The sequence below is a fragment of the Hippocampus zosterae genome, chromosome 14 (genome assembly GCF_025434085.1).
Source record: "Hippocampus zosterae strain Florida chromosome 14, ASM2543408v3, whole genome shotgun sequence".
Taxonomy (NCBI): Eukaryota; Metazoa; Chordata; class Actinopteri; order Syngnathiformes; family Syngnathidae; genus Hippocampus; species Hippocampus zosterae.
Window position 1 is genome coordinate 5,990,931 of NC_067464.1, and position 24,212 is coordinate 6,015,142.

The 24,212-nt window shown below is 41.3% G+C and overlaps 2 protein-coding genes across 4 annotated transcripts; both read right to left on the bottom strand.

The window, feature by feature from the left end:
* On the bottom strand, nucleotides 1–24,173 carry e2f2 (E2F transcription factor 2). 3 transcript variants are annotated; one of them, XM_052085405.1, is made up of 8 exons: nucleotides 24,011–24,173; nucleotides 11,269–11,498; nucleotides 3,995–4,085; nucleotides 3,686–3,905; nucleotides 3,366–3,527; nucleotides 3,155–3,269; nucleotides 2,568–2,733; nucleotides 1–1,533 (listed from the first exon to the last, which is right to left on the bottom strand). In XM_052085405.1, the coding sequence occupies exons 2-8, from the start codon at nucleotides 11,455–11,457 to the stop codon at nucleotides 1,265–1,267; spliced, it is 1,212 nt and encodes a 403-aa protein (XP_051941365.1). In that variant the 5' UTR covers nucleotides 11,458–11,498; nucleotides 24,011–24,173; the 3' UTR covers nucleotides 1–1,264. The 3 variants fall into 3 exon arrangements, with proteins under 3 accessions (XP_051941365.1, XP_051941364.1, XP_051941363.1); XM_052085404.1 differs by lacking the exon at nucleotides 24,011–24,173 and having other exon boundaries at nucleotides 1–1,518; nucleotides 11,269–13,256; XM_052085403.1 differs by lacking the exon at nucleotides 24,011–24,173 and having other exon boundaries at nucleotides 11,269–13,256.
* On the bottom strand, nucleotides 14,784–16,966 carry id3 (inhibitor of DNA binding 3). Its single transcript, XM_052085445.1, has 3 exons — nucleotides 16,577–16,966; nucleotides 16,385–16,459; nucleotides 14,784–15,274 (listed from the first exon to the last, which is right to left on the bottom strand). The coding sequence occupies exons 1-2, from the start codon at nucleotides 16,868–16,870 to the stop codon at nucleotides 16,406–16,408; spliced, it is 348 nt and encodes a 115-aa protein (XP_051941405.1). The 5' UTR covers nucleotides 16,871–16,966; the 3' UTR covers nucleotides 14,784–15,274; nucleotides 16,385–16,405.
* Nucleotides 24,174–24,212: the final 39 nt, after the last annotated feature.

The following is a 24,212-nucleotide window of genomic DNA, read 5'->3' on the forward strand; positions in this document are numbered from 1 at the left end:
TATGAGGAATAATGGCTTCATTGTTTATTTATTTCTCTTTTCTCAACAAAAAACTCACAATATTACAAAAATATTAAGTGCTGCATGTAGTACAAAAAAAAAATGCCGGTATGAAAACAATTCAGCAAAAATAAGTATAAATACAAAATCCTCTATGTACAAATAGCACAAAGAAAATCAATAATGCTGATTGAAATTACCAGACATTTTCTGAATCTACATAGTCAAATAAAGAAAAAAATGGGAATAAAACAAAATCACTCTTGCACACAATGTATAAGACCTTTTTCCCGTGTGGATAAAAAAATAAAATAAAAAAAAATATTTCACACCCAAATGCACACTTTCAAGTTTTGTTAGGACAGGACAGTTAGCTTATTTCTAAAAGCCCAAACAATAGCAACCAGAGCAAATATTACATTTACGAACAGTGGAGGGAACCCGGGAACCCGGGAACCCCCCCCCCCCCCCCCACACACACACACATTTGAACGCGAAGAAGCATAAAAACGACCTCCTCAGAAATACAATAGTAATTGTGCATTAGTAAGTCCACATCAATTTCAAGCTAATTTGGAATCTAAGCTTCTAAATAAATAAGAGGACAGTCCCTCTTTATAATTGGCTCCGCATGAGCGACCCTTAAGCACCTGGTTAATGATAGTTAACATTGCTAACAAACAACTGCAGATGACCATTTTTTTGAGCGTTCAGTGCTGTGTTATGGCTTTACCTTAAGTCCTTTCCAGTGATTCCAACCTAGTGTAAAGCTTTGCAACGGTCTCTTAAAGCTAACGGGAGCCAATACTGCCCCCTGCGGGCCAAAGACCGGCAAGACTTGTTGGGGCAAATCAAAGGGTGAGATATAATTCCTGAGTTAAACGTGCTATCTTCCTCTGTGTTTCATCAATTATATGAAATGATTGATTGAGATCTTTTGAGGGGTATTTCTTTTAAAAGAATAAACAACAGCAGTGCTGTTTTGATGCCTACGTGAAATACAAACACAGCCAATTAAATAGATCCTTAATTTACTTCATGTTACTTCATAAAAATATGACCCAAATTTAAGATGTATACGTCATATTCTGGCCTGTAAGTGCAACGTATGAGGCATACATTTCTTTCATAGCCTTTTGGTCTGATTTTTAGCAGGACTTCACCACATACCAACCAACTTATCGCATCTCCACAACACTTTTTGGAAGAGTGGGTCAAACAGGGCTTCATACTGTCATTATTTTCCCCAAAAGTTCCATCACCTTTACAAGAGATCATTGAGGTCGTACGTGTTGAAGAATTCGGACACACCCTCGCCATCCTCCAGGCTCCACAGGTAGTCGCTATGGTCCAGATGTGGGGAGAAGCTGACGAATGGAGTGCCGCCACCTTCGCTGGGGTCGGTGGGTAAGGAAACGCCAGGTAGTTGGTCTTCGGTCATCTGAAGCAAGCTGGGAGGCAAACCAAGCAGATCCTCCACGTCCAGCAGAGCGGAGGAAGTGGAGGTCGAAGAGGCCGCTGTGGACATGCACGCTGCGTTTGTTTTGGGCGGGATAATAAACGAATGTCCAAAATGTTTCATGGGAAATGCGGCAAGTGGATCAATATTTTGGAACCTGACATTTAAGTAGGGATGCGGATAGTTAATGACAGCGGCACTTGAACTTGCGTGTTTTTGCAACTGAGCTGTCACTTGACAAATTATTTTCTTTGATTTGAAATTCAAAACACAAACGCGAGATGGTGGCAGCGTATTTCCCCAACAAGTAGCAGATCGGCTGCTGTTTATTGCCGCTCGCAGTGGAAGTCTACTGTCAAACTAAACATAAAATAGAGAATTTCCCGTTCATTCAAAACAACCGCATACCTTTTCCTCATGTGAAAATTTGCTAGCTTAATGCTAACACACAGTTCAAAAGCAAAAGGTGGGCCAACGAATAACACTGACATCGTGGTGTTAGAAACGCTTTTCAATGCCATCCGTTTTCAAAAATTTAAAGCATTCTGACTGCTCTTTCAAGGCTAACCCACAGAAACTACCCAATGAAAGAATAGTAGTAGTAGTATTTAGTAGTGTGTGTGCGTGCATGTGCGCCATGTATCTGTATGTGTGTGTATTATGTTGCTTCAACTTCTAAATCAAAATCATCTATTCACTCTTTAGTGAGACTCTTTGCAGTAAGTTTTACATGACAAACACTGATCAGTCACAAACTGGTTGTAACGGTGAAATATGATTTGCGATACAAGTGCCTTCATTTGCAAGTTTGGTCACTGAATGAGTTAAACTTGTTAGTCAAGTCCCCACTTTATATTTATTTGGTATACTGTTAACTCATTCACTCCCAAAGATGTTTTTAAACGTCTTTTCAGACTTGGTCCAGAATGAGTTAATGTGGAATGATTATAGATGAACCAACTCTCGATCTATGCTATGAAAACATAATCTAAAACCTTAGCCATTGTTTGAAAACCCCAACCCAGGCTTCCAATGCTAATTTAAAACCCTAACCTTGGTTTCTCACCCTAATTTCAAAGAACGGAACCAGGAAAAAGTCCAAACTTACCTTCAACAGACTCTTCTTTGTTGCTGCTGAGGCTCGTTGGTTCTGCAGTGGGCTTTTCTGGTGTGACCAAGCTTTTAATCGCACTGGCATTTTCGAGACCCTCCTCTGGACATAGGTACACTTCTATGGGACCGTTCTTACTCTTCAAATAGATCTGTAACGATCCCTGACAATTGAAAAAAAAAATAAAAATCAACGTTAGTCACCGATCGACATTTTTAAAAAAAGTTTTCTTTTGATTAGATGGTTAAATCTGAACATGGCACCAAAGTCCAGACTAATTGGATGATAGTAATTGTGTTAAGGAAGTACAGTAGAACATGGATTGTCATAAACCCTTGTTTTCATACATTTGGTTTTCCAACCTTTTTTTTTTTTGCTGTATTCTGCTCAAAACAACACAGACATGAAAACAAGAGTTCAAAACATTCAGATATACAAATATCAATTTTTTAAAGAAATATATTTGTTTTGAGCCCGAAAACCCTGAGCCAAAAGCCAAGTCACGCGTTAAGACAGAATCATTAAGGTGAGAAGGAAGACGAGCAGCAGGTTGTAAAGAGTCAAAACAACAGACGCGTCCTCACCCCCGACACGTCTGGCACTTCCAGTTGGGTCTCGGAGGGTGCCTTGATGGCAATCACCGTCTCCTCTCGGAAGCTGCCGATGAAGCGGATGTCTTGGTACGTCACGTAGCCCAGCGTGCAAGTATCGGGTTAAAGGGCAACGGTAAACAAAGACGAAAACGCTCAAAAGATCTCCCGGAGGAGGATAGACTTGTGGTTTTGTGAAGGATATCTTTGGTTGTCTTTGAGCTCGGTGAGCTGTTTGAGCTGCGCGCTGCTGGAATGGATGAGCTCGTCCAGCGATTGCTCGGCTCGCTCCAAGTCTTTGAGTTCTTTCTGCAACGCTCGGGCCTTCCCTCCTCCGCCGGTGCCGCCTTCAAAGACATCTCCAACCCTTGTGACAACAAACACAATTGATGCTTTTTAGTTGGTTTTGAATAATTGTTTCTAAGGTCTCCTGATTATAAAAAAGATTATATATATACATGGGAAGAGGACCTTGAAATAAATGTATTCAAATTATTTCGACAAAATTGTTCAGTCCCAACTTACAGCCACTGGATGTTGTTCTTTGACTTCTTCCGGATGAGCTGGACTCCCTCCAGAACATTGGTGATGTCGTAGATCCGCCTCTTTTGGACCTCCAGCACCTCCGTGGCCCAGTTCAGGTCCAGGACGCCATCGGGCGACTCGGCGATGAGGCCGACAAACTTCTTGGTCAGCAGGCCCAGCGAGGTGTCGTACCTCGTCCGCTCGCCCGGCGACTTTGGAGCTAAAAGGCAAAAAATAAATAAAAAAAATTAATCAGTTGTAACTTTCAATAAAAATGTACATTTTTCATTTTAAGTTGCGTGTTCTTACTTCTTGGACTTGCCGCAATGCCACCTTTGCCTTTTGGGGTACAGAATTCGGGGAGGAAAACCGGATCTTCAAGATCCAACTTCCTTTTGGCCTGAAGAAAGAGGAGATGATTTACAGTTCCACTTAAGAATATACAATCCCTTCAAGTCTATGGCGCACTACATAGTCACAGCCTTCCTGCAGAACAAACCGCAGTGACTCTGAATCAGTGCCAGTTCGGCGTTACATCATAAACGTGTGCCGCAAAGCGGGCCAAAAGAGGCCCGTCATAAATGTGCCAACAGCTCTCAAGTGCGGGAAACAAAGCATCCCCTCACACTTTCCCAAGCAAATCAAGACGGGCTGCTTGGACAAGGGGAGGGGGGGGGGGGGGTGGAAGAGAGGGCGGGGAGTTTAATCATCTCTCAACTCACCGCCTACAGAATGCCAGAAATCCTGAGAAGACTCAACCCCCCCCACCCCCCCGAAAAGCACTCGCATGTATTTCTTCCTAGAATTTAAGACACTGCAGCAATAAACTCACAACGTTACATGAAAAATCATAACACTGGAAAAGTTGCATTTGTTCCAGAAAAGTGTCAAACACTGAAACAATATTTTTCCAAAAGATAGATTTGTAACAGAATATGAAAAAGTCATAGGATTAAGAGGACCGTGTGATTTTTTTTTCACATGAACATCAAGTCCTAGCATTTTGAGAAAAGCAAAAAGTTACAATGTTGTAAAATTACAAGGAAAAAAAGTTGCAAAATTGAAAACCAAGGAAATCTTAGTATTCGGAATATTTTTGGAGAATGAATTCGCAATACAAACAAAAAACTAGGAGGTTTAGAAGGAAAACATTTTTCTGAAAATTGCCGTAATGTTACTGAAAGGATTAAAGAAAGAAAAGTTTGTTTGTTTGTTTTTTTGGTAAAAAAGAGAATAAACGCGCAATGTTACAAAAATGTTTAGAAGTCAAGATTTTGTATTCTTTGAGGGAAAATAACGTGTTACAATTACAGTACTGATGATTTTTTTTGGGGGGGGGGACCTATCCTCTGTTATCTGCAGAAAACTCACCTAATCGCTTTTTTGTGCTCAGGCCAAAGCCGTTGATAATATAAAACTATTGCTTTGGCGTCATCTTGTGGCTATCCACGGCTGACTTTGGTCACTATCCCCGCGAATAGTTGTAATGTTATGGGGGCTGGGGGGGAAGTTTAAAATAACACTTTTGCTAATATTATTTATTACAGAACAAAAAATAAGTTGTAGTCTTTCGTGTGATGATATCTTTCAGGAATGTGTCTCAAAATGATTCATTAATTACAAATCTATCTTTTTTTTTCATCAGCGTTACAAACATAATGACAGGCACAAGAATAAAACACTCCTCCATTAGATGGCAGGAGAAAAAAATAAAATAAATGCGTGTGCCTGTAAATTAGCTATGTGTTCAAATAAACCTCACACTTTTTGTTTGTACTTTTTGTGACAGTCCGGCTGGATGATGTAGCGTAAGATTTGTCTAATCTAAAACGGGTGCTTTGGCTTCAATAAAGGTTGGGACATGCCGCCTTAGCTATCAAACCTGCATGACAGGTTATACATTTGCTTTAAACATCGCATGAATATGGTAGCTTTGATCGCGTGCTGGGAACCTTCTTTGATAGAAGGCCAAAACGGCACTGTGGGGTAACAAACAATTCCACGCAACCGTAATCTTGGGCTTTTTGGAACACATCCCACATCCTACCGCGGAGGTTGTCACACCACAAGACATCAGCTGCCAACATTTAGCATCTCACCTTGCGGTGTGCCATCTTCCTCCTCTGTCAAAACTTGGCAGTATGACGGACCTCCGCTTTGCCCAAGAAGCTACTTGTTCCTAATTATCCGAGACAGCTGGCAATCCCAGGGACTTGAAAAGTGGCGAGTCGTGTTGGACAGTGAAAGCCGCCATTGTGCTAGCGTGCTAAAGCGCAACAAGTCCACCTGTTAGCTAGCGACATCTGGAGCTATACAGAACGTATAGTAAGCATATGGGACTAATGTAGTAAAAAAAGTACACACACACACACACGCAGGACCAGAAACTTTTTTGAAACAACATCTAATTTGGCAAATAACTAATTATAATAGTGTCTTACAAAATCTTGGAAGGACAAAAGAAAAACTGCACAGTATTAAAAAGGAGGTGGATAAGGTATTTACACTGTGTACTGGGAAGACTGGTAAAAGCGGAAGAACTCATTCAGCTCCTGTAATTCAATAAATGTGAAACTGTTTTGAAACATTTTGAAAGCTGGGTATCTGATAAGCTAAATTCAAGCAGTCCGTTTTCAAAAAAAAAAAAATGCGACCAGCAGGAGTAGTCAATAACGATATCACAATCTTTGAAGACATTTTGTGTAATATTTTCTGGATAGTAGGACTGCGCATGTATCGGTGGTTACTCCAACTGAGATGCAAATTTGTTGTTAAAAAGGATGAGGATGAATCATAACACGTGTATTTGTGTCGCAGGAATGTTGGAATTTTCATGTTGGCCTACCATGCTGGTCTTGCTGGTGTAAATAGCAAGACCAGCAATAAATAAAAATAAAAAAACCTAGCAAAGATTGAAACAACCTTTTGTTTTGCATTTCGCTCTATCAACTGAGTCGCAGCCACCATCATGCTGTTGGTGCTCTGCTGGTAGCCGACCACACCAGCTGGTCACAAGCAATCACCAGCTCCTGGCAAGGCCCCGGCAGCAGGCTGGTCCTACTGGGGTGGCTGTGGCTCAGTTCAATGACCGGCTTGCCCAATGACAAATGTTTCGGCTGTTAAAATCTTGGCTGTTTTGTTTTGTTTTGCTGCTGGTAATAGTAAAACAAAACCATGCTGGTCTGTGCTGTTTTTCTGTTTGTTTGTTTGGCTTGACCAGGCTAGAGAGACTGCTAAGATAACCTCCCAGGTTAGCTTAACATTAGCTAATTGGTACAACAGAACACAGATGATTTTAAAACGTTACTAAATAGGAAAACCTTTCCAAAGGTTTTGCAGGTACAGTAATCCCTCGCTATTTCGCGGTTCGTTTATCACGGCTTCAGTGCATCGCGGATTTTTTTCAAACATATTCATAATTTTTTTTTAATATACTGTATACATGGAGTACAGTACCGTATATGTTGCTCTATGTGACTTGCTGTTTTGCAGCTTCTCGCGGATCGTTTACGATGATTATTTTTTTACCTGTATATGTTTATTGGTCGCTACTTTGCGGATTTTCGTTTATCGCGGGTGATTTTGGTCCCCAATAACCAACATAAATGAGGGATTACTGTATCTGGTCTTGGTATACTTTGATATGGTCAAAAATATTTGAGGCTTGGTAAAGGGTTTGCAGAGAGATATCTACAGGTCTAACAAAGTGAGATTTAAGAATCTCAATCCAATTTGAGACCTCGCTTTTGTTAAATATGACACAAGGAAGAGAGGTTAGCTGGTGTGTGGCTTGCGTAGCGAGTCAGAGAGCCAGTGAGGAAAAAGAGCAAACTGCACTCCTTGTTTTTATCTGCAAGTGTTGCAGTATCACAGCTTTCACGTTTTGTCACCACCTCACCCCGCCTGCTTGCGCCGTTACACCCAAGCAGCATCACGCAACACCCTGAGCTCATCTGTCCAATTGCCACCGCGGACGCAGAATCTCCGTTGTCACATGGGAAAAAAAAAAAAAAATATGCGAGCCCCTGCAGCAAACATTTCCTGTCAGGCTTGTATATGATTCCAGATTCCATTCAAGCCGAGGGCAAGTTACAGAACGCCCGCCCAAAAAAAAAAAAACTACACTTTAGTACACAATCCCCCACCTGACTACCACACCCTTGTAATCATAGTGTAAGGACAACAAAAGCGGCATTGCCAAAGACATCGTCAATGTGGTTTCTTTTAAAAAGCATTGGGTGGATCTGTCGTTTTGTGCTAGTTTCTTGCTTTGGCAATGCTTGAATTCATGTCAACTCATGCCAAAAAGCTTTTGGACTGATCACTCTTCGTCTGATGTTGACATTTTGGCATCAATGTGGTGTGTGGTGTCGAGAAATTTGGGCCAACACTGCTTAACGGAGATGTGGAAAATTAAAAAAAAAAAGTGCATGATACAACATTAAGAATTTTCATAATTACAATAATAGCTGTAATTGGGAATATCGTGGCCATTTTCATAGTCGGCGGACATCAATGTCACTCTTCACTGCTGAAGGCAAAAACAAATTTTGTTCTTGAACTTTTGTTTAACATATTACTAAAAAGTGGAGCCATGCTGCAGCTTGGTTGACAAAGAACTGTAACTTCTGTGTCGGAGTAGAAATTGAATAACATGGCGAAAAACATTAAAAAAAAAGAACTATGCAAAAATAAATGAATAAATAAAAATATGTAGCAGAAGAGCGCAACTAAATTTCTGAACTAGAAAACTTCAAACTGAGTTACAGTTTGAAGCTTTCTAGTTCAGTAATTTCTTCCAGAGCCAATTTATTTCGTGAGTAGAGGTACCACTGTACAATATTGTGTCAAATGTTGCATCCTGGTCATCCTGGAAGGGGGACTCTCCCATCTGCGGCCCCTTCTCAAGGTTTCTCTTTTTTTTCCCCCCCAAGATGGGGTTTTGGGAGTTTTTTTTCATGCCCTCCTGGGGGTCAAGGTCAGGGAATGTCATGACAACTTGTCAACTGTGGCCATGTGAAGCCCTTTGATACCGTTTGTGATTAAGGGCTATCTAAATAAATGGGACTTGACTTGAATTGCCTTTTATTACAGTGAGCGTGATTCAACAGGAACTTCAGTCATACATTACCTTTCTTTTACAAACTTATTGACACAATAAACTCGATGTCTTTTTACTTTCGGTAGCTTGCAAAAAAATATATTGCTTTCGAATTTGCTGCCGAGTTAAATATTTGTAAGATACCGGGCACTGTGGTCAAGTATCACATGAGGACACAGAAGCCAAAGAGGAATTGGACAATGTGTTGCAACAGTCACAGAAGTGTCAAAAGACACATTTGTGAGTCATTTTCAACTGAATTTTCTTTCATGCAATATGACAAATTTGCTGAAGATGACACTTAAAAAAAAAAAAACAAAGCATTCGCATCATATTAGAATTGTTTTCTTGGACGATTCGATTTGGGGGGGGAAAATCCTGAGCGTATTTTTGTCAAATAAAAAAAATTATTCTATTACCACTTGAGTTGCCGGAATCACAACAGAATTTGGACGTACTGTGGGTTACACCCTGGAATGGTCGCCAGCCAATCTCATCAACAGGGGACATGGGATCAATATTACCACAATATGGGATGAATGATATTATATATATATAATAAGCATCTATAATCACATTGGTCATGATACGGTTTCATTTTTTTCCCCTTTAATTAGTTCTAATAACATTTTGTGCATGCTCATCGGAACACATATGGACACATACTACATTTCATATACGGTATATTCACATACAACATGCGTGGGAGGGGGGGGGGGCAAAGACCACAATCAGTTCAAAAACACTCCAAGACTATTGCGTCCTTATCAGCAACCCGCCGCCTGCTTCTGAAGACCCTCCAATAAAGACTATCAGCCGCTAGTTCAGGGCTATGCAATTTGCACGCCCTCGACCACACCATAGTTATAATGTGGTGTGCCATACAAGGAACAGAGTCTTCATCCATCAAAATAAAGATATATTCGTGGGTTCCATCATATGAGGAACACCTGAACACATCGTGGCTGTGGGCAGGTGCCCCCCCGTCCCCCATCACTGTACTTCGGGGACTAATCCTCTTGCGGCAGCTAATCGCGACGACAAGCCCGAGGGCGAGGGCTGGGTCAGCATGCCCTTTGCAGTTTGGCCAAATTTGACAAACAACAGCTGGTACGGGGCAGGTTGTTGGGTGGGGTGATGCAGTTCACGTTGGACATTATTTAGTCCCCCCCCCCTTTGAGTCGTGCTTGTCCAACATAGCAGTTGTCTCTTATGACCTTTGAACCTGCCACAACTCTCTTGTGGTGAACAGGTTACACAGGCAGACAAGTGGACCAGCCACCCTACTAGTGTCATCATTGAATAAGAACAAACAAAACGTGAAAAAACGAGCGACTGTTGGATAGAGCACGCCAGTCAATGTTTTATGCTGTGTTATTGTTCATGTTGAATGTTCTCTCATGCGCTTTGCTGTAGAAATACAAATGAGTAGAGTTGAGATATTTACAAACTGATATGATACCAAGTCTGATATCGCCGACCTCAAATGAACTAGGAGGCGGGTTATTAGAGTTCATGAAAAACTAATGAAATAACTAAAATTAAAATAGATTTTTTTTGTGTGAATAAAATAAAATAAAGACAATATTTTTTTTTTAAAAAAGGTAACTAAACTGAACTACATTTTACCCTTTATAAAACCAACTATAATCGGTCGCCAAACTCGTCGTCGTCCCTCCAACTGGCATGACGGCCACCTGCAGAGAGCTCATCGTCCATTTTGCGGAACATCAATTTGCAGTGCTCTCATTAAAGTTATATCAGTTACGTATTTTTCATTGTACAAAGTAGTTAGTTTTCCTTTTCATTTTGACTTTTGTAACATAAAGCAAAAGAGACGACAGTGAGTTAGTGAGTAAATGTTTACATTTTGTCCTGTAATGGGAAAAGTGTAGCATGTAAGAGGAAAACAAGTTCAGATTGATATTTTGTCTTATGTCAAGAAAGCTGATATCACAATATCCATTTATCTACCCAATAGTAACTGATATATTTACTCTTTTATTAACTCTATCTATCTATCTATCTATCTATCTATCTATCTATCTATATATAGATATGTGTGTCATATAACAGTTTGGCTGGTGGTATCCACAGTTAGTACACCACTATCTACATATAACAATCATAATATATTTTATCAACGATATGTCATCATGTATCGAGAAGGCTGGTGTCATGGTGCTTATCCTTCCATATGGATTCACCTAGCAACAATAATAAGAACGTTTATAAAAGTGATATTGATATTTTTTCCTGCATCAGAAGATTGTTATCAAGGTATCGGTTCACCCAACACTAACTGATCCAATTTCCTCATATACTGTATTAATTTTTCTGGTATGTGCCCGGTTCAAATATGTTTGACTCTATTGTGTCTCCCCACGTACACACTGATTAAAACATGCATACCAGGGCTACATTTTTTCCACCCACACTCACTCACTGGCACACACACAGGGTTCGTTGTTCGAGTCCTTACCGGCAGCCGTCCGGTGGTTGATCTAATGGGCTTTTGGTCAGGTCCGTGGGGGGTCGAGTAGAGGCTGTGCACTCTTTGTTCCACCACGGCGGTGTTAGGGCAGATCTGGCTGAAGTAGCCCACCGGTACCGCGCTCAGGGGCGGGCTGGACAGGTCAGTGCTGAAGAACTCGCCGGCCACAAGCTTCATTTTGGGTTGGCTGCACCGAAGTCCCGACGCAGGGGAGACGCCTTTGGGCAGGCGCATCATTGTACCGCAAAGAGGACCCGTTTCAAAATGAATGCTAACGATACGATCAACAAACAAATGCCAATACAAAATAAGCTCGATTTTGACTTAAAACACGTTCTAAAAGTCAAATGCAAGAAACAACAACGCGTTGGTTCCGAGTAGTGACGTCAGTCAACAGGCGAACGAATCCTGTTAAGTGCACAAAAACTCGTCTCGCAAGCCAACAAACATGGCTTCAAATGTACAACTAAGTTCACCAAAGCGTGTTTAAAGGTCCATGGGCTCGCTCAAAAGACCACCGAGGGTCCGCGAAGCTGTGCTTCCGTCTTTTTTTTTTTTCAGCCCTTCAGTTCGTCAGTGTGTGACCCAGTCCGCCCCGAAGTCACCAGGCTCCTTTCTCCATTCAACGAGAACAAGCTCGACTTTTTAGCGCCAAACTTCGTCGCGCGAAATTTAGATCTCCCGCGGTTGGAGCCCGTCGCTGATTGGTCGGCGGCACGCTCGGTACGCCTTATTTCCATAAAACGGTTGGGTCGACACGAAGGAGGAGGCTAGGGGGAGGTGGTTCCTCTTAAAGAGACAGTAGAATCTTTTTGTTTCCTTTGGGGTCACGTTGTTCTCGAAGAAAAATGATCGTGTGAATACTTTTAGGAAGAATATAATTAACATAGCTTTACTATTGTTTAAAAAAAGGTTAAGAACAAGAATAAGTAATATGTCAATTCTCGCAAGGATGTTGTTTGTATAATAGTATTTTACCATACACGAATATACTTTTTTGTTCCAGTACAGTACTGTATTTACAATGGGGTAATTGAGCACTACAGAACTGACGTGTGACATATCAGATAACGTTAAAATGTTTTTTTACCAAAGAAAAATCAAGGGTTTTTGAATTGTTCATCAAAATGTAAAATTGTACGTTTAAGACCTCAAATTTAAAACTAAATTTAGAAAAAAAATCAAATGCATTGAATACCCAAGAAAATATTTTTGACAAAAGAAATCACGTTTGTCCTACTTTACATCCTGACAAAGTGACATCCTTACAGTCCTTATTCAAAAATAACAAACATACAGCCATGACAAAGACATTATGATGATGAAGATTAAGATAATGACGATGATTAGATTAAAAAGAAATATACAAAATAATACATGCATGGTTCAAGAATATATAGAATACTGCTCATATAAACCGTATCAATAGAATCAAAAGAATAGAAATAAAATAATCTGAAATTAAATCAATATTGAATGTCATGAATAAAAGATAAATAACAATACTGGGTGAGAACATAAGAAATAATATAATACAACTATTTTGATGCAAAATATATGTGTAAGAAGATAATCACGAACCAACCATACATTTCAATGGCATTAATCCATTACATTCTATTTCGCATGGTCATACTATTCACATGACTACTACTGTGTCATTCTCATATTTAATACACCTTATGAAACGTTTTCCATTGTGCGTAGCTAGCAACGTGGAACACACAATAGCAACAGAGACCTAACAAAATACAAAGAGAACATGTTCTGCAATGGAGGAAATGCTACATATTAACTCACGCACTCCATTCGATTTAACATGAATGTGTAAGGCTTGAGAAAAAGGGTCAGCGTGCACACACAAAGGCTATTGTGGCCATTGGCAGGAGGTGAGTTTGGGTGTGATGATTGGATTCGTGCGGTGGCAGCACTCTTGCTTATTGGCTCAGAGGAGATATTGAATGAAAATTACCCCTCCCCCCAACACACACACAAACACTCACGCGATGCCAGATGACATGGCCACACTCACCACCACCATCCATCGGCAATTCTAAGAATTACTTTAATTGTTATTTGTTTTCGAATTATAAAACACTTTTATGGGAGGCAAAAACGATCCAACAAAACTACCAAAATATTTTACGTGCGTGTATTTTAGGGGTGAACCCTTTGAAACCCTCTGTAAGTTTCCCTGGAAAGTTAGAAAAAAATGTTTGTAAAAGTGCAAGCTAGCCGACTTGCAAGCGAGCATTCTCATTCTCTGCACATTTTCAGCACTTACTGTATCTTCAAACTATTTTTTTTCTTGTATTTGGAAACAAATCATTAAAATCACTCTACAGAGTGAAAAAAATCCCAAAACGACACAGATAATAAACGGCAAAAATTGCAGCACCCCCCCCCCCCCCCCCCCGCCCCACAGTTCTGGGGTTTGAATCTCAAACCCTGTGAGGGTTGCGAGTTCTCGAAAATTAATATATACAAGAATAAAGAAATAAATATAAATGAGAATCAGACATAAATATAATCTCCGAGTGCAGTATCTATCAATCTAGTAACATTTCAATGCTTTCATGGTTCTTGCAAATACTGCATACATACATCATGTATGTTGCGCTACATATAGAATGGAGCTCATTTTACCACTAGATGTCAGTGTTGTATCATAAAGAGTGCAATAAATAGATCCTTGATATCACTAGATGGGGCTATATCTCCAATTTTCGGGCTATACACATGCGAATCTGGCTATACACATGCGAAACAGCATGTTAAATTATTTTTTGATTGGTGAGAAAATTATAATGCGAATTTTGAGTAAATTACAGTACATTTCGACAGAAAGGATCCAATCTGTTCGGCGCAAGTTGGTTGGCCAAAGAGTGTAACTCCACTATCTGCCGCCAGGGGAAGCTGTTTATTCAGTTGGGAAAAAAGAAAAGAAACATTTCAATGCCTTGAAATCGTCGCGGTGTTTTTTTCGCTGTCAAATACACACTGCAGGACATTCTAGTCAGTGCTTTTATGTTCACATGGTCATTTTCACTTGCACTTTTACTTTCTTTTTTTGGAGCACTTTTACTTTCTTTTTTAGAGCACTTTTTCTTTCTTTAAGAGCACTTTTTCTTTCTTTTTTAGAGTAGTCTGGAGCTCACATACTGCTGCTAGTGCACTCTACTGAACGATATTTTGTAGATTCCTCTGCATTGCCGAACTATGCATTTATAAATATTAAAAATGGAATAAAATCCCACTCTAACTAAAAGAAAAAAAATAATTCTTGTTACTCCAACCGTGGTGATAAATGTTCTGTCATTGTTTAATCAACACAAAAAGTCCCCCAAATTCAATTTTCAATCAAATAACAAAATTTTAAAAAATCGTAATAAAATGCAAAGGAAACCCCCCTCCCTGTTTCGATTGATTTTCCACCCATACACATCCTGTGGTCGTTGCACCGCTCTACACCTTCACAACACATGCAACAAACCGTCATGTGCTTTTGTTTGTTTTAAACTTTGTTTATTTAATGACATAACATCATACGTAATACACACAACAAACTTTACAATAACGAGTTTATGAAACTCAGTAGATTATCATCTGTGGAAATAACACAACAATCCCCACAGACATCTTACAAGTAACTCTATTATAGAGTTTCTGGATTGTTATGATCTAAAAAAAAAAAAAACTCGCATACAAACCGAATAGATATGTACACGTGTTCTATGGAGGTGAGAAAAGAAATACGGGTGACAGCTGGAATGCAAATATTTGAAGGTGCAGAAGAAGAATGGGTCCAAAATGGAGGCCTGGCCTGATGAAGCTTTGGTGTGTTGATGTGTCCATCCCGGACGGAGCGAGCAGAAAAAGAATCAGCGCTTTCCATCTCTTCTGCATACCTAACCCACCCTCTCTCCCCCCCCTTCCCCCCACCGCTTGTGCTCTTCTGGCCTGCAGTGAAGTGGAGACATGTGTTTCCCTGCACCTGCATGGAGAGAAGGAAAGAAAAAGTCAAGTCAAGATTCCTCATACTCCCTCCTCCCCTCCCTCCCGCCCTCGCCCCGCCGCCGCAGACAGACTGGCGCCGAGCGTGGAGCGTTCATTCACCCCGGGCAGATAGCAATGAATCCGCCTGACAAACAGAACCCGGGCCTCGGTCAATTAGTCGCCGCTCTAGATTGTTCACACATATCAATGGGCTGCTTTATCTTAAGCTCGTTTTCACGTGATTTCATACTGACAACCACCCCCTTTCCACTGTCCCCAAAATAAAAGCAAGCCAGTTCCTTAGCTTTGTAACAACAGGGAAAACAATTCTTCATTTATTTGCACTTCAGGGACTCAAATGCTGTTTTTCCCATCATTCTGGTGTATCTTATTAACTTGAAGGAAAGGGAGGTAGACATAAGGCCCGTGGGCCTTGAATGGGCCTTGATAGAGGATTTGAAGCGGACCACAATGCAAAAACCCAGGAAGAATGTTACAAAACTGCCTAAAACAGTACTGAGTATTGATAAGAAATAAGGAAGTCCAGAAACAGTGTATAGTGGATAATCACTGATTCATCGAATCGCAGGAACATTTTAAATATATTCCTACATTTTCTTGTTTTTGTCTCTGGGTGTGGAAATCAGCATTTTCTCTGAAGAATATTTGGTTGAAAAAAAACCCCAAAAGGGTTCCAATGCATTATGTATCCATAACAAAGCACTTTTTATTTTAAGATAAGAGGATTTCCCAGTATTTCTTCATAAATTTAGTATGGACTTCATATTGATAAGTTCCTCTTCCTTGCTTCTAAGTGACTGTTGCCCAATGTCTGAGGGGGAGTCTTACGGATTTCGACATTTAAATATTGTCCAGCAAGAACCCCAGTCACGTTTTACATTCAAATCATGTCATTCTCGTTCCTTGAAATAACAAATTCCATATCCTTTTCGGAAATGGGATCAAAAAGGTCAAAATTGGTGGGTCAAAGACAAGCATCGTAAGCATCCATTCAAAATCTCATTAATTGTCAATACAAGCAACACAACTCAAAGTCCTACTCACAAAGATTAGTTAATTGTTTTAAAAAAAGAAAAGGGGTACTTACCATAATCAGACATGATATATCCTAATGGCACAAACGCCCTTCATCTTTGGAGAAAGTTCTGGTCAGGTCAGCAGTCTGCAAGAAAACCCAAACTTTAATTACCCAAACTCCATCGCATTTACGATTTATTTATATGTTTGCACCCAAATTAATCGATATAATCAAAGGAGTGATGAGTCCAAACCTGCTTACCTTTATCGACAAGAGCCTCGGGGTCTCTTCGGCCTCCAAGGCGATCTGTAGATCGAAGATGTAGTCGATGACGTGTTGCAGAATCTCCACCTGGCTCACCGTCTTGTTGCGGGGGATGCTGGGCACCAGCGCGGCCAACCGCGAGTAGCAGTCGTTCATGTCGCCAGCCTGAACCTCCACGCACGCGTGCTGTTGCTGCTTCGCCGTCCGGCCGATAGCCACGCTGTGCTCCGAAATGCAGCACACGGCCTTGTAGCAGCTCCTCCCTGAGCGAACGGGACTGATGGCTTTCATGGCGGACTTTGACAAATATGAAAAGTCTTCTCAGCTTGTTGAATTGCACGTTTGAGAGGGTGAGCTCGCGTCGCTGTCAAGAATAGCGCAGTAGTACGGCTATATAGAGAGAGTGTCAGACCACTCCCATTATCGAGCGCCGCGCCCTGATTGGCGGGAGCGAAAAGGGAGATGGTTTCTCATTGGCCAACATCGTCTCGTGGTCGCGGCCAGAAAGAATGAGGAAATGGGATCTGGGTTGCCTGCATGGGATTGTCAATCAATGATTCCAGGTAGTTCCGAGCAAAACAGCGTTGAATGTTATTGAAAGCCGTCTTTCTTTTCAATTAAAGATCTTTCTCTGAAAGAAATATGCTTTTATGGTGTAATTCCATTTCCCAAAAAAGTACGTTGTTGTACGGTAAGTTGCAAGTTTGACAAGTTGAGCAAAGTTCTCTGAGGTACCATGCTAAATTCATGAAAATATATGGATTTAAATCAATTCCAAGTCAGATATTATGGATATTTGTGGATTGCTGCTTTCTTTTCTGGCTTTTTCACTCAATTCTGTTTTGATGTGTCTTTTTTTAATAGAACGGCATACCTTCATCTGGTTTAAATATGACTTTTCTATTTGTTTTGTGAGCCATTCTGTACACATTTTATATCATATTAAAATGATCCAATAGTGAATGCAGAATGCGACTTGAATTTCACACTTGTGGGGTCAAAATGAGTATGATCGATGAATAAAACATTTCTTTTTAAATGTTTTTTGCAAAATATTTGTACTAAAGTGTGATATAAATGAAGATAGAAGGCATTGTATCACTGCATTCATTTGAACCATTTCATTTTTTTACTGTTTTTTACTTTGAGTATAAAGGTTTTATTATTTCATTAAAAAAATCATATTTAAAATATATGTTACATCATTTGTTATTTTACAATACACCTTTTGCTGTAGTGTAAATACGTGTTATTTAATTTTACTTTAAAAATATTTCATTAAAATATAGGTAATATGAAGGTCTTTATTAATCAATTTTATTCATTCCTTTTTACAGTAGACCTAAAGTTCCCTCCAGCTTCTTGGGTAATAAAAACTGTCATGTGCTGTCTCAACACTGTGAACACTGCGTTTCACCACTGTCTGCATGTTTTGCAATCCATTTGGTTACGTGCAAGCTCAGCAAAAAAACTAAACAAAAACATGGTCCAGGAGAAGTGGAAAACTACACTTTATAATTAAAAATACTAGCAGTTATAACGAAGGTAAAAGGTCAAGTGGTGTCTTTCTCTTTGGTGAGCTTTCTCTGCCCCGCATGTGCCACAGAGGACACATGATGCACATTTGTCTCTTGCACAAAAAAAAAAGGAATAATAAAAATAAAGAAAAAAAACATTGAACTAATTGCAGAGCCCTAAGTTGGCTGCGAGGGAAGCACGTCCCGTTCTGCTCTTTATATTTATGTCTTATTTTCCTCCTCTCTCTCTCCCTGTCACGCACACGCACACACGCGCACTCACACAATCCTGTTTTGTAGAGGAATGCAGCGGCCAGCCAGCTGTGTGTCCTATCCCGGCCCAGCTGTGTTGATCTAACGCGCCAGTCCCAGACATGCTGGCGCCAGCCTCCCGACGTCATCCATTCAGCCGAGGCGTACCCCCCCACCCGCCCCACCTCCCCAGCCTCACCCCTCCCAAACTCGAAGGTTCCGCCTCCCTCCCACTCTCGGGCGGAGACGCTCAGTACTCTGATTGGCTCGCCTCCACTGTCAATCAACGACACTGCGCTTCGAATCCGCAAAAAAAAATAAAAAGAGCTAGTGAGGCTAAATGTGACGATATAACGTGAAACGCTAAACTGAGGTAGTGTGATCAAACGATTTAAGATAAATATCACCTGGTTTGAACCTTTTGTGCTACAAGAGAAGGGGGAAGGGACAAATATTCCACTTTTCAAACTTCTCCTGAACGGATGGTGGGAAAGTGACAAGCAAGCAGATTCATGAGCTGTCTTGAATACAGTACTTTTGGCTTCTAACAGTTTTCTTTCAAAAACCAATCTTGTAAAGAATGTAACTAACTTTTTTTGTTCATACAATGTTCCTTTGGTCATCAAACGCTTTTCTAGGCATACTTAGCTAAACATGTGCTAGCTAATCTCGCACATTAGCCAACATGCACTACTGATGAAAACTTAAAATAACAATAAATAGCAATCGAAATTCAAACCATTCATTTTAAAAAATAATTTCCACTCCAATACTTAAGTACATTCAATATCGGAAAATTATTTTACATACTTCAGTACAGGCAGATGAGTTCTCAGATCCGCTGGGGGTGAAGGCAGGAACATGAAAGAAAAAAAACCAAAGGCAATTGATAGGCAAATAAATTATTTATGAATTAACTGACGTATGAAATGATGAAAAAATAATTACCATCAACCCTGGTAGGGGGTGGAGGGCATCTGGGACATTACTGAACCTTGCTGGGGCCCGTACTAGCTACCAGCCAGCATTAGCGAGTAAGCGGCGCTATGAGGGGATTCCCGCCACAGTGTTGTTGCGGTTGTACTTTCATCACTGACATGGTCCACTGTCAACTGTCTATGGGGGGACGACGACGACGACCTTCATTTTAGGGTGGTCTGCAATTACCTGGATTGCCTGCCCTGTTGCGGCGTCCCGATGCACAGCAAATGTTAGCTCCTTTATGCCTTTAAAATAATTTTTAAAAAAAGTTGGGTGAACTTAAAAAAATGTTGATAACATTTGAAGTTCATTCATTCAATTATATATTTTAAGTTTTGCTGTTTTAAAAGGTGACCTTTTTTTTACAGAACTGTTCTCTCTTGCATTGTGCAACCACTCTTAAAAATATAAGTCAACTCAGCAAATTATTTTGAAACAGACAACTTGCTTGTGACTTTAACCCCGACCAAAGTTACATTCTATTAAGATCCTTTTAGTTTTTTTTTTTTTTTTCAAACACAAGTATCACTTTCAGGTACTTCATACAAGACTGTCTCAGACTGACTTAACGCACATGCGCACACACGGGATCAGGTGCTCGCCCTGCAAAGAGCACGGACACAATCGCCTCTCTCTTTCAATGGATGGGAGAATTCCGAGCCTGGCGTCAGTGAGTCTGCTTCCCCCCCCGCCACCCCTCCTCCTCCCCGACTTCTCTTCCACTCCCTCCCTGCCTCCTCCATGCAGCTGGACGCAGACAATCAAGCCATCAACAATCGCCACGCATAATGATCACCAGCCTCCTCCTCCTCCTCCTCCTTCTCCTTCTCTTCTTCCCTGCTCAATCAAATTACAATGCGAGGGTCGGCTATTTCACAGGCCAAACATTTCCAAAAAATGTCACCAAATGAGCTTGAAGGCGGTTGAAACAACTCTTGATAGTACGATAAAAGGTCAGCTTACTCACCCAAAAAAAGTTGTGGCGTCTGCAAAGACTTCTGGTGATATGCGGTGATGTCATCGATGTGTCTCATCCTGGGAGGTCACGATGCTTTTATACGAAAAGATTACGTCAAATCGCCACGTAGGAGCCAAAACAGAAGATCCAGAAATTATCTCGTTTCTCGCACAGCCACACAGTATCTTCCGCAAATTTTGATAATCCGATGGGGGCTAGCTAGCGCGCACTATGATAGGATTTTGATGGTTTTCACAAAAAGACCCCCGGTATCAAGATTTAGCGATCGCCTGATAAGGGCCGCATTTGCATTGGTGGCTTGTAAGCGGGGTAAAAACTTCACTAAAATGACAAAATCGTTAGTTCCACTTACAGTGATACTGTAGCAGCCCAGCTAAATGCCGTGCCTACGCGGCAGCCATGTTGGCAGGGGCAATGTCTGTACAGTGAAAATGAGTAGCAGCTTGCTCATTTCTCAACCAACAGGGTGTTTTCCAAAAGTCACGGCTCACTTCCTTTATTCTCTTTTGTTTCAGGAATCAATCGGGGCAGTTTGTGAGGCCGTCAGCATTTGACAGCGCAGGCCGCCGAGACGGTCTTCAAAGGCCGTCACACAATTTCAGCACATAATCCAATTTACAATATCCATGCCAAGTTTCTCGAAATAAACCACGCAACTCGCCGCGGCGACTACAACCACTGATGAAAACACCGAACGCCTTGAGCTGTCATTTGCGCAAAGCCAGTGAAAGTCTATCCATCCGGAGGGCTGTAGTACACGGAAATGGACAGAACTGCAGTCGAAGACAGAAAATCTTTTTGCCAGGTGGCAATTTTGCAACGCTGCTCCAATATCAATTGGCAAGCCAAGGGCGAGGGAATGATATGCTTCCCAAAATTGCAAAGATGAAGCTATCAAATGCCGATGGCCTCACATCTGTCCAAATGATACCTGAAACAAAACAAAAAGGAAGTGTATAGAGACATTTGGGACACTCTGTGTTATAACTACTACATATAAATACGATATGATTAAAAAAAAATCTGAAAAATAAGTGGGACTGCAAACAAGAGAAATGTAACATCTGAATTCAACATTATTGATATTCTATGCCGGGATACCGATTCTTGATGGCCAAATACAACGTTTTAGTGTTTTCAGTGCATAAATACAGCTTTTTTTTGGTTTGGTTTAGCATAAAAAATATTTTTGAGCATATAATTTCTCTTGCGACAGGACTCACAATTTATAGATTGTATCTTTAGGGTGGGCGAGTGTTCGAACACAACACACGTAATTTGTCTGAAAAATACGTTTTATTATGATTTCCCGCTAATTCTGAAACATGCTGAGCGACGCTACAAATTCAAGTTTTATGGATGTTTTCAACACTCACATCATGTTATGGGGAAAAGCTGCCTCACATGCAATTACAATCATGTAAAATGAAATGTCTCCGAGCATTGGAGTTGTTTTCACGGTAAACGCAGAGTGTACAAAGCGCATGCCTGTCATCCAGGGGCTCCACTTCCACACCAGTGTGGCTTCACTGCGTGGGAACGTGGCTGTTGATGTAGTCAGGTGACCCTGCCCGTGTCCTTGGATGGGAATATTTGACACGCGCGAATAAATGGAGGCAAAGCAACTTGTATGGCAGGTGGCAAGGGAGGGAGAAGGGGGCGGCAAAAAGCCACGACCATGCGGGGGCCAAAAACAAGCATTTTGCAATGTGACTCAGCGATGGAGGCTACCAGCTGCTGGTCACACTTTTGTTTTGTCGCTTGACTCGACCCTGAATGGAACGGTCCGTGTAGTCGATAGCCATCCGGTGAGCATCAACACCTGGCTTTGTGTTAGCTCCAGTTGCTAAGTTGTTAGCATGTCATGTCAAATTGGTGTGCAGCGTGGTGACTTCAGTTTGAAACTCACACATTCACGTTCATGGTCTCTTTCAATATATTAAATGTTTTTTTTTAGATGTCCTTTTAGTACATGTGACTAAAAACTTTTTTTTGTGAAGTGCAAAAAAAAATGCTGTAAAAATGCATTGGGAGTATTTTGATACAACCACGGATTTCACTTATTGTGGGGTGGTCTGGAACATAACCCCGCAATGGAGGGGGGGGGGGGGTTACTGTACAGTGGTACCTCTACTTACGAAATTAATTGGTTCTGGAAGAAATTTCTTAACGAGAACATTTTGTAAGTAGAGGCGCGTTTTCCATGTAAATGCTCTAATTCGTTCCAACACCCACCCCAAAATTCTGACATAAATGTTTCCTCTCAAGCATAACTTGAAAATTTGGTATGAAGAGACGTTCGTAAGTTGAGGTTCCACTGTATATGAAACCAGAGTACCTCAACCAGGCTAGGATTTCAAGATCCAAAATGCTGTTGTCGTGCAAAGAATCGACCAAAATGACAACAATAAAAAACGACCTGGATCAGTCAGAGAATTAGCGTCAACAGAGATGCTCGTCACTACAGTAGGTTACGTTTTCAGGGTCTCAAAAGACAGCGATCATGTACAAATGTCACGTGTAAAAGAATGAGCTAGCATTTTCGCAGGGACGGCCGTAACTAAGCTGTATAAACAGAGACCACCTCTTTTCAGGCGGCGGAAATGCAGTTGCCATTGTACAAATGTAAACAATATTCAACATGATAATTTGAACTAATATTAGTTGAGATTCTTGTGCAAAAAAGCCTCCTGGATGAGTTTGAGCGTTTTTGTGGTTCACCGCAGACGCCCCTCGCCAAAGATTTTGGCCAAATCTATTTATGTTAGTTGTTTGTCAAAGAATCTTTAGGCCTTCTCAAAGCATTACTCTGTGCAGGTGATTTAAACCCCCCCCCCCCCCCCCCACCCCATACACATCCCTCTTCATTAGAATCCAAGCCCGCAGTGAGTTGGGGCCGCCACGTGACATTTGAGTCATTAGTGGGATTCATTTAACGCACGTGCCCATCCCGCAGACAACCGTTGTACAAGATTATTAGCAGACGTAAAACTTGATTAGATCACACGACGTGTGTGAGTGGATTCCGTCACACAAACACACAAACACGCTGGATGGGGATCAGACTGGATGAAGAGGCCAAGCTTGCCTTTGTCATGTCAGCACACGCTCCATGTGCTGTTTATTCGCCCGTTCCCGAGAGAGCGCAACGGAGAGAGGGCCCTGCCGCACTTCCATGAATGGTCATTCATTCCGTTCGGTGCGGGTTAGCGGTCGATGCTGTTTTCCTTCTGCCCTATGGGCAAGAATGCAGAGAGGCCTTCCATGAGCGGAGAATTTACTGCAAGTGGTTCCAATTTAGAATGTCTCGCGGTGGGTGTGTGCATTACACTTTTAGATAGAACGACAGATATTTAATTGCGAGATGAGAGCTAGCTAGCTAGCTACCTAGCTCGCTAACATCCAGATAGATGGATCCTGTGATGCGACAGGAGTCCAGCTGGGCACACTTCACAGAGGGGCACACTGCATCCCTGGCGGGTATGTCTGCACCTGTGTGTGTGTATCTAGGTCAAGTGGGTCACAAAAAATCTTAGACCACACATATATGCGCACACACACACACACACACACACACATGGTTGAGTATACATTTAGTTCCCGTCAATCTTGTGTTGATAATGAATTGAAGCAGTGGGGACTGAAGACATCATACACAGCTGATTGCTCCCAACCCAACACTCTACACACACGTGCACTTACCCAATCTGGGTCAGTGGTGCCCCTCTTGGTCACCCCTGTCGTAGTCTTCCAGATGGAGGGGGCAGAGTGGGAGAAGAAAGGTCTGGGATCCGAGTGACCTGATTAAAAACTACACGCACACACGCACACACACACACACACACACCACAATGCTGCTTGCTTATCAAACCCCCCCCCCCCCCCCCCCCCCAAACCCTGACCT

What these genes read in the sequence shown, in the direction of transcription:
- e2f2 (XM_052085403.1), bottom strand. Translation starts at nt 11,517, where the DNA reads ATGATGCGCCTGCCCAAAGGCGTCTCCCCTGCGTCGGGACTTCGGTGC. An exon ending in CAACCACCGGACGGCTGCCG is followed by an intron (nt 4,086 to 11,268) that starts GTAAGGACTCGA and finishes CTCTTTCTTCAG; the next exon opens with GCCAAAAGGAAGTTGGATCT. An exon ending in CATTGCGGCAAGTCCAAGAA is followed by an intron (nt 3,906 to 3,994) that starts GTAAGAACACGC and finishes TTTGCCTTTTAG; the next exon opens with CTCCAAAGTCGCCGGGCGAG.
- id3 (XM_052085445.1), bottom strand. Translation starts at nt 16,870, where the DNA reads ATGAAAGCCATCAGTCCCGTTCGCTCAGGGAGGAGCTGCTACAAGGCC. An exon ending in CGAGGCTCTTGTCGATAAAG is followed by an intron (nt 16,460 to 16,576) that starts GTAAGCAGGTTT and finishes GTTTTCTTGCAG; the next exon opens with ACTGCTGACCTGACCAGAAC.